The 10,308-nt window shown below is 29.6% G+C and overlaps 1 protein-coding gene across 1 annotated transcript; it reads left to right on the forward strand.

Moving 5' to 3' along the window:
* Positions 1–851: 851 nt before the first annotated feature.
* On the forward strand, positions 852–1,905 carry LOC110729275 (nucleolin-like). Its single transcript, XM_021909004.1, has 4 exons — positions 852–924; positions 1,037–1,285; positions 1,360–1,425; positions 1,592–1,905. Exons 1-4 carry the CDS (start codon positions 852–854, stop codon positions 1,903–1,905), a joined length of 702 nt encoding a protein of 233 aa, XP_021764696.1.
* Positions 1,906–10,308: the final 8,403 nt, after the last annotated feature.

A 10,308-nucleotide genomic window follows, 5' to 3' on the forward strand; every position in this document is an offset into this window, starting at 1 on the left:
AAATTTTAAAATGTACATTTTTGTTACATAAAATGTTCATATTGGATCTGCATAATATTGAATGTTCAATAAGATAAATAAATATCAATTTTAACTGATTAAATTTTCATAGAAGGACAAGAGGGGAAAAAAGGGCCTGAAAAGGAGAAAAGCCCTAAAAAGAAAACTGTGGAAGATGTGTTTCCAAAGACAACAAATTTGAAAGGTAAAAATTTTAAAATGTACATTTTTATTACATAAAATGTTCATATTGGATCTGAATAATATTGAATGTTCAATAAGATTAATAAATTTCAATTTTGACTGATTAAATTTACATAGAAGGACAAGAGGAAAAAAAGGGCCTGAAAAAGAGAAAAGCCCTAAAGAGAAAACTATGGAAGATGTCTTTCCAAAGACAACAAATCTGAAAGGTAAATATTGAAAAATGTACATATTCATTACATAAATTGTCATTTTTGATTTGCATAATATGAAATGTTCAAGAAGATTAATATTTTCCACTAATTAATTTTATATAGATGGACAAAAGCAAGACATAACAAAGCCTAAAGAAATGAAATATACAACTGCAAATGAAAGCCTAAAAAAAGTAATATTCATTATCTGAAATGTTCATTTATATTGTATATATTAAACATTTGTCATCCTATTTACATAAATGTTTATTTAATGTTTTATATTTGATCATTTAATATGCATCACAAATGACATCTGATTATGTTGAAATTGAGGATGAAACTCATATGCTAGATGAAGATGTGGATAAAGATTTCACAAAATTAAGTGAGGAAACAACTGCCTCATCTCAAAAGAGTGAATAGTCAACCAAAAGGAAATCAAGATACAAAATGGTTGCAAGGAAAAACAAAAATAAAAGCCCTGTTGTGTCAAGTGGTAGAGTTACAAGAAGCCAAGGTAAAGGTAATACTTTTCTGTTTTGTTTTTTTTTTTTTTAAAAAAGGTAATACTTTTCTATTTAATAATAAATATTACATTTTTAACTTTACTAACATAAAATTTAAAAACAAAATAGATGCTCTGTTGGATGAATCTAAAAAGGGAGGCCAGAAGGAGGTTGTTAAGCCTGCTGAAGAAACCGCGAAAAAAGGTCAGAAAAGAAGAATGTCTACAAGGACATCTTCTATTCAAAAGGAAGCTGATTCACCATCTGTAGCACTTAATCTAATAAAAAAAAGGGCAGGTGCTCCTGCTGAATATGTTGCGGCACCTCTTAAAATAATGCCAGGTGCTCCTGCTGAAAAAGTTGTACAAGGCAAAAAGGGTAAATGTTCAATTTTAATATATAGAATGATCATATGTAGTAATGTATTATTAATTTTCTATTTCATTATATAGGTGGAAAAAAGAAAACTGTAAAAGAAGTGAAGAAAACTTCTAAGGTTGTTGGCAAAAGAAAAACAGGTATATAATGATATATTATAAATGTTCAATTTCCATATATAGTATTATCATTTATAAAAAAAAAATTCATTTTGTAATTTGCTTACTGTTCATTTTCAATACATTAAAAATCATATGGAGATGATTTTCATATAAATTTCAATTTTCAGTTGTCAGCCCTGCCAAGAAAAATGTTGGGAAGAGGAAAAAAAAATACAAGAAGTACCATCTGATGAACCATCTCAAGATCCTACTGATGAAAGTTCAACTGACAGTGGAGATGATAGTGAAGAGTCAATATATAAAGTTGAAGCAAAGCCTGTCAGTGAGGAAGATGATGAGTTGGAGGAGGAGGAGAAGGAGGAGGAAATAAATCCAAAGAAGAAACAGGCAAAAAAGGGGAAGGCACAGAAGTTAGTGAAGGCAAAGGCTGAAAAGGGGGAGCAAAAGTTGGTAGTGTATGATCAAGGAAAGAGCAAAGGTAGCGGAAAAGTAAAATGAAAACTAAAATAGTTGAAGCAATGGAAACTGAGGAAGTTGAGGAAATACAGGAAGAGGAATTTGAGGAAGAGAAAGCATTAAAAAGAGAACATGTCAAGTTCATGCAATGGATAGATAAAATGACAGCTGAGCAAAAACAACAAGTTGTTGATATAGGGTTAGGATCACTTCTTGACATCAGTTTACCTCAACTTGATCAAAGGTTCTGTAATTGGATATTGGGAAGTTTTGAAGAAAGTAGCCAAACTTTTGAATTGCCAAAGAAATGAAAAAATAGAAATTGAGGTAGAGGATGAAAGGGTAGTGGCCTACAGGATAAATTCCAATTGTCGAGGCAAAGTCTGATAAAGCTAGTGACGAGTATGCAGAATTTCTGAAGAAATGGAGAAAATCTTGGTTAGGAAAATCTTGGAGAAAGTCTGATCAAAATTGTAAACGTTTTGTTCATTATGTTTACAGATTGTGAATGGATACATACATGAAAAATTCATCAACAAAATACCACCAAGTGAACATTTCATAACTAACTTTTTGGCAATGGCTGTGAACTGCATGATGAAATGCAAATCAAACAATCAATGCCATTTCAAGTTTCTTTTATCTATGATGGACAAAGAAAAAATAAAGAATTTTAATTGGTGTCAGTATGTATTTGACTCACTTATCAGAAGTCATGTATATTAGAGAAAGCAGTAAGGTAAGGGCTTCTACAAAGGCCCACTGCAATTTCTGATGGTAAATTCTTAGATACAACATGTTCATTCATATTTAGATAAATGCTCATTTATTATATTGTTAATGTTCCTTGTTTTCTTTGTTCTTGTAGCTGCTTTATTTTGATAGGGTTCAAAGGTTAGACAAAAGGCCTCCAAGAACATTTCTTATTATTTCTGCATGGAAAAGAGACATGGTTCTTGAAAGGATGAAGACTGAATTTGATTTGGGATTTGGGAGAGGAAAAATTCTACCAAGGATTACTGCAAAAGTTGAAGAAAGTGCTCAAGTTATAAAATGATCAAAATTGTTAACATAAATGTTCATTTGTATGATCTTAAATGTTCATCTGCATAATTCTGAATATTCATTCTTATAATCTAGGTTTTCATGGATGATTTTGTAACCCTAGTAAAGACAACTTGTTCAAACCTGTCAAAGCTTTCTACAAAATTGGTGAAGGCAAAGGACATCTTTCCTAGAAATGACTTGGTCAAAAAAGTTTATGAAGTGTTAGGAAAGATTCTAAGCCAAGATGAAGAATTCTTTAGCAGTGATGTTTCCTGAATGCACTTGATCAACATGAGAAGGACCTGATGTAAGCATCTGAAAAGAAAACAACTGAGAAGCAAATGACTGAGAAGCAAATTTCTGAGAAGCAAATGACCAAAAAGGGAAAGGAAAAAGAACAAGAATATGACATCAGAAAAGCTTTGAGCTTGGGGTTGACTCCACCTTCTCCAGCCAATGGTAAATTCTAACTCAAAGACACTATTCTAATTTTTATATGAAAAATTCTCAAATTAAGGTCTAAATTGTTTTAAATTGTTAATTTTTAAAAACAGGAACATGACCCAACACTTCCACACTTGGTAATATAATTGAACCACCAACAACTTCAACAAATGGTAAAATGTGCATTTATATAATAAAAAATGCACACAAGTGAAAAATAAATCTTCATTTCTAATTATTATGTGTATATACTATTAACTTTATATATATCCATAATGATGATTTATAATATAGCTGAAGAAATGGATATGGGTAAACTTCAGCAGCTTCAGAAGAAAATATTGAAGAATTGCCTAGAATTGGTAGAATGTTCAATTATATAGAGTCAAATGTACATTTACAAATAAATAATATTCATATCTAATTTTATTTCTTCTTAGATGCAAGATCTGGTTTAAAAGTTGATGCTGACACTAGGTCAGATATTGGTGGAAAAAGTAATGATCCAGTCGGAGAAGCAGAACAAGACAAGGAAGATGTTTTTGAAAAAACAAAGAATGTTGAAAAAGTGGAGGGGTAAAAACTTGAAGACATGTCTTACTATTAGGGTTATGTAATTAGTAAGGATAAATTATCTAGATGGAATAATTTAACTCATGTAACTATTGTGTTGTAACTTCAAACTGATATTTCATAAACTATTGTATGTTTGTTCAATATTTTGTTGAATATGTATTATGAACGTGTGTTTTATGTTAATTATATAAATATCTTTCATTTTATGAATTGAAAACGCACATAACGTATAATATGACTTATCATTTTATTTATATGTACTGACACTGTTTGACATTTCAGTGAACTCAAGGAGACTGATACAACATCCTCAAAAAGTAACAAAAAAGTACATACATAAAACTAATGTTCAAAATTATTAATAAACATTTTTAGATTACTAAATGTTTATTTTTCTTATTTAATATGTCAAATAATGATGAAAAGAAAAAGTCATGTTGCAGAAAAGGATAAAAACACTGGAAAGCAAAAAGTTGAAAGGTACAATTTTATATATTTTTATATACATATAAATGTCCATTTATATAAGAAATAATGTTCTTAATTTCACTACTTTATTTAATGTACAACTAGACCACAACGTGGAAAGCAAACAATTCCTCTTGCTTTTCGATCTCCTTACATGATCAAATACAAGAATCTATTCAAAGATGAGAAAACCATGAACCAAGTTGCAGTAGACTTTGCACTAGGTGGAAAAGATGAAAGGTATTTACTTTTACTAATTTTATTTAGGGTTAAATATGTTCTTTGAAAATATGTTCACCTTTATATGACTAAATGTTCATATTGTAGTGCACTTTTATATTATGATGGGTTGAATCACATCAATAGACAAGAAATTAACACTTGGAGATGATGTTTAAGTGACAAATTGCGTGATAGATGAATGGGCAAGGTTTCTTAATCATAAAAAGCCAAGAAACAAGATTTACTTCTCAACAATGCTTCATGTTACTTTTTCTTCTTTTTTAAATAGGTGTTGTTTTATATGATTTACAATTGCTAAAATTTCATTAATTTTGTATGTGTTTGTGTCTATTTCAACAGCACATTATGTGTACAAATAGAGTTTGTCAAAAAGGGGAGAAAAGAATTGAATCCTTCATAGAAATAATGAACTACGAGCTGAAGGGGAATAAAATTTTAGCATTGTTGGATACAAATAGGTATCCATGATAATCATATACAAATGTTAAATTATTTTATTATTTGTTTAGGTCTTCATCCCTGTATCAATTTCTCAACATTTTTTTCTATTGTGCGTTAATCATATAGAAGACAAAATTCATATAATAGACTATAGTAAACTGCTACAACATGTCTCAGTCCAAGCAAAATATGAGAACAACCAAAATTTATGGTGAGATAATATGTTCAATTATACTTAGATACATGATCAACTATATGTTATTAAATGTTCATGACTTCATTACAAAACCAACAATTCAACAATTTTTTCTCTTGATATTATCAGTTAAAAGGATTGTCAGAATACATGAAACACCTTGGATATGAAGATGCAAATAGAATTGAATACTATACAGTTGTTTTGGAAAAGATGAAATGGCGTAGCAACGATGATCATACAAAATGTGGAGTTTACATTATGAAGCATATGGAAACCTTCACTGCTGATCCTAATGAGAGTTGGATTTGTGATTTAAAACCAAACAATGTAAGTATGATAAATGTTCAATAATATAAGATATAATGTTCATTTATAAAACAGTGTTTAAAAATTAAAATTTGATAATTCATTTTCTTCAACAGCTAAACCAAATTAGGAAGCTAAGGATCCAATACACAGCAGAATTGATGTTGTTTGAAGAAAACTCTAAATCAAGAATAAATACAAGGAAAGCAAGAAAGTTTGCAAAGGAGTAGTATCATATGTTCATTTACAAATATGTATATGTTCATATTTATATATAGACTTATAGATGTTTTATTTTCTTTTTAAGAAATAGACTTATGATTTTGTTAAAAATTTATTGTTGATATTTCATTTTAATCTATGAATGAAAAAATTTATAAGTTTTATAAAATGGATAATTGTTCTTTACTTTTGTTCATATACAAATGACTAAAAAATCATTTATAAATGTTAAATTTTAAAAACATATGAAATTATAATATAAAGTTTTAATTGTTCTTTACTTTGTTCATATACAAATGACTATATAATCATTTATAATTGTTGAATTTTAAAAACATATAAAATTCTAATTGATCATTACTTTTGTTCATATACAAATGACTATATAATCATTTATGAATGTTGAATTTTAAAAACATATAAAATTCTATTATAAAGTTCAACATTACAAAATATATAAAATAGAGTTAAATAGAACTATATGAAATAGGCAGAAAATTTTTATGTCTTTAAAACAATAAACCAAAAATTCAACATTACAAAATATTACTTAAACCACCATTACAAAAAAGAAGTGAAATCCACATTTATAATGATCTAATATACTAACCTATTTATCTTTATTATCCAAACGTTTAGTTGCAGTTGTATCAAAAAAGGCTAACAACTTGTCATACTTTGAAGAAATTTTTCCAGAACCTAATTGAACATTTTTAGATTGAACATTTGGAACACGAGCACCTTGATCATTTCTTTGAACTGTTGGAGGAATAACTTGAACATTTTTAACATGAGAACCTTGATCATTTGTCGAATGAACATTTCTTGAATTAGATTTGAACATTTCTGGATTGAATTGTGAAAAATTCTGGGGTGCAGTTTGAACAATCCTAGAAACTGTAGGTTGAATACAAGCAGGAGATTTTGTTGACACACTAGGTTGAACACGAGCACCTTGATCATTTCTTTGAACCGTGGGAGAAATAACTTGAACATTTTGAATACAAGAACCTTGATAATTTTTTTGAACTGTAGGAGGAATACCTTGAACATTTGTTGAATGAACATTTCTAGAATTGAATTTGAACATTTTTGGATTAAAGTTTGAACAATTCTGAGGTGCAGTTTGAACAATCCTAGGAACCGTAGGTTGAACACTAGTATGAATTCGAACTCCTAAATTAACTTGAGAGTAAGTTTTAACACCAGCAGCACCTTTATTTGCACCAACTTTGGAACGAGATTGAACAGCAGAAACACCTTCAACAACTTTTAAATCCTTCGCCTGAAAAAAAAATTAAATTGATCATTATTAAAACAATATATGATCAGTTACAAACACTTATATAAACATATAAGGAAAAAAAACCTTAGCAAGAGATGAAATATCAACATCAACAGATATGCTGGATTGAACAGTGCTTTTACTAGAACCCTACAAAAATTAAATAATATATTATATACACAATATATGCATAAAAATAGAATAAATTTATAATTAATAGCAAACAAACACACCTGATCAAAATCATTAGAAAAACTCTGATCCGATTCCTTAGAACTAGAAGGAATTTCTTCTAAAACAACTAAATTCAATCCAACCTATATTTTTAAACAATTAAAAATCACTAATATATAAAATATAAATATTTTTTTTTACATTTAAATTTACCCGAGACTGTTTATTTCTCAAAACAATCAATTTAGTGGGATCACTAATAGAATTAGCATAGGTAACAGCACACCCATTCTCATCAAGTTTCTATAAGAAAATATATGTATGTTCATTTCATAAAACGCAAATGTTCAATACTGAAATATTAAATGATCATATACCTGTACAACTGCTTGCCCTATAGCCCTTTTGTAAGGAGTGTACGTTGACTTTTTCCTCTTCCAATTACCCTTTGCCTTGTTTCACTGTTTCTTCAAGGTACTCTTAGGCCTTACATTCCTCTCACCTTTAGGCCTAGCTTTTGGAGGATTCTTGATCTCAAGATCAACAATTTCAACCTCTTCAACAGGTTCACTAAAATCAATTGCACTTGATATGCTCTCAACCTTTTCTTTTAAAAGACTGAAATAACACTATACCTCTGCCCTTGCATTCAAAGAACTCCGACGACTTGTTATCAACTTAACAAACTTTCTATGTGTTTGTGACCTCCAAACACTAGTAGACATAATATTTGTCCTCAAAGTAGGTTCTTCAATACCATGACTACACATGGAAGCCTTTGTCCATCATTTCATTATATACTCTTGTGAAATATTATGCACACAATGCAAATAATAAACTCGAAGAGAAGGAGAACAAATAAAGTAAACCAGTCTCACTAAAGTACATGCATGTGCAACAAACTGCATGTGTTTCTATATTGAAAACAACTTCATGCTTAATCATATCCTTCCCAGGTCTCCAAAGAAGATATGAATATTCTGGAAAACACAAACCATTATCAACATGATCATAAGCAGTCCCCTTAATGAACTCTTCTTCAAAAAGAACATAAGCTTGAATAGTGTACATTGATCTTGCATGAACTAATATAACAATATTAGCAAATGCTAGTTGCCTATTACCCCTCAAAGTATTATAATCTTAGCCACCTTCCTTACTTCTTCACTAAAATGACATCAAGAAAAAATGATAAAAATCACATAAACCTTGGGTCTTATTAAGACGTTGTGAAACTGACTTATTAGTAGTTTCACTACGTTGAGAGGACAAAACACCACCAGACCAATACTTCTTAGAGTAAGAAAGACACCACATTTCTTTTATTTTATACAAATCACATAACCAATCAACATTTTCACAGTTGTATTTATCCAACATCCTGTATAACAGAACTGATCATATATTAATTGAAATTTGAACAAAATATAAATTAATATATGTACATTTATATAAAAAATAATGTTCATAAACAACATGGACACTAATTAATATTATGATAAAATACAAAAAAACATAAAATGTATGAACATATTTAAAACACTAAATGTCCATATACATATGACATAATAATCAAATATATCACATAATAATCTCAACTATTTACTTTATTTCTTTCATCATGTCTTGTTTAATTGCTTTGATTAGTTTAGTTTTAATTATGTCTGAGTAGTTTTCTTTATAGGGTTTATGGGGAATCCATAATTAATATGAAGGGATAATTTATTATCGTTTATTTTGATATTGCATGATAATTTCTTATTGAATTGTTTTAACGCTTTACAACCAGATTATGAATCGAGCAGATGTGATTTTCTTGTAAAAGTACAGCAATATTGAATTGATGAATCGAGTAGATGTTAATTTGATATTAAAGGCTATTTTCAATAGAAACTTAGATCTAGTAAATTGAGAGAGCCTGTTAGATTTATGTTGATTAATAAATTGCGAGAGCCTGTTAATCATGTTATATGTGCAATGTTTATTATTGGATGTTATGTTTTATCCCGCATTATTAATTATTGGTGAACCTGTGACCCTAAGCTTACTTATTATTGATTTTCTCCCTACTCTTAATCTCCTTAGTTTAGTTCCTTTTTAATAACAATAATTTTGGTTACTTGATAATCTAGTTTATATTAATTAATTAGGAATAGAAAGATTTGTTTCCCTGTGGATTCGACCCTACTTCCCTATCTACATTAGTTAGAGGATTTAGGTAATACTTTTGATTAGGTGATACGACTTTAGCCTGTCAGGGCGGATTTCTTGGCCTTCCTACTTCTAATGATCCTCCTTCTGACATAGGCCTTCCTACTTCTAATGCTTTAACCAGAAAGAATTTACTTAACCTTTAGCTGGATTGTGACCTTTGACTTGGTTTTTCTAGCGTTGAATTCTCGTGATTTCAGTTTTTGCCTCGTTTTAATTCCCACTAGCCACTGATCATCATCCCACCACTAGATTTCCACCAATCATCCTACTATCCCCCACCACCAAACAGAAATTACTACAATTGGTTTTAGTGGTGGGGTGGTTTTAGGATGATAGGCATAAATATTAGGGAGGAGAAATGACAAAAATCTTGGTAAATAGGTAATAATCAAATCACGTGCTTAGCAAGTGTTTTTCAATGAAAAAAAAATTGTCAATTAAAAGTTGAAAGAGAGCAAAAGGTCTTGTTCATAACAATTTTTTTTTTAAAACTAATAGTTTTAGCATCAAAGAATTTAGCATCAATATAACCTACTCATCGAAGAAATTACTTCTCTCTCTAGCTTTCTCTTACTCTCTCGAGGGTCATCAAGGGTTATCCTCCTTGCTTAGGCAAGGTGGCCTTAGGAACCTTTGTTAGAGTTTTAGATTGCTTTCCCCTCAAATTGTTTTTTCTTTTACAGGTTTTCAGTGTTCGAGTTCTCTTTAGCCCTGTCTTGTTCTCTCCCTCTCTTTCTTAGTTCTTAGTTTGTTTCGTAGGTTTTCTTTGATCGTTCTTATGGCTGAAAAAACAAGTATCACCATGACTACAAGTGATACCTCAAAT

This window comes from Chenopodium quinoa, unplaced genomic scaffold, assembly GCF_001683475.1.
Source record: "Chenopodium quinoa cultivar QQ74 unplaced genomic scaffold, ASM168347v1, whole genome shotgun sequence".
Classification (NCBI taxonomy): domain Eukaryota; kingdom Viridiplantae; phylum Streptophyta; class Magnoliopsida; order Caryophyllales; family Amaranthaceae; genus Chenopodium; species Chenopodium quinoa.

Excerpts from the sequence above, each read along its gene's own strand:
- LOC110729275 (XM_021909004.1), top strand. The coding sequence starts at position 852 with ATGGTTGCAAGGAAAAACAAAAATAAAAGCCCTGTTGTGTCAAGTGGT. Across the intron at positions 925-1,036 it reads TACAAGAAGCCAAGGTAAAG|ATGCTCTGTTGGATGAATCT; the intron begins GTAATACTTTTC and ends AAAACAAAATAG. Across the intron at positions 1,286-1,359 it reads AGTTGTACAAGGCAAAAAGG|GTGGAAAAAAGAAAACTGTA; the intron begins GTAAATGTTCAA and ends TTCATTATATAG.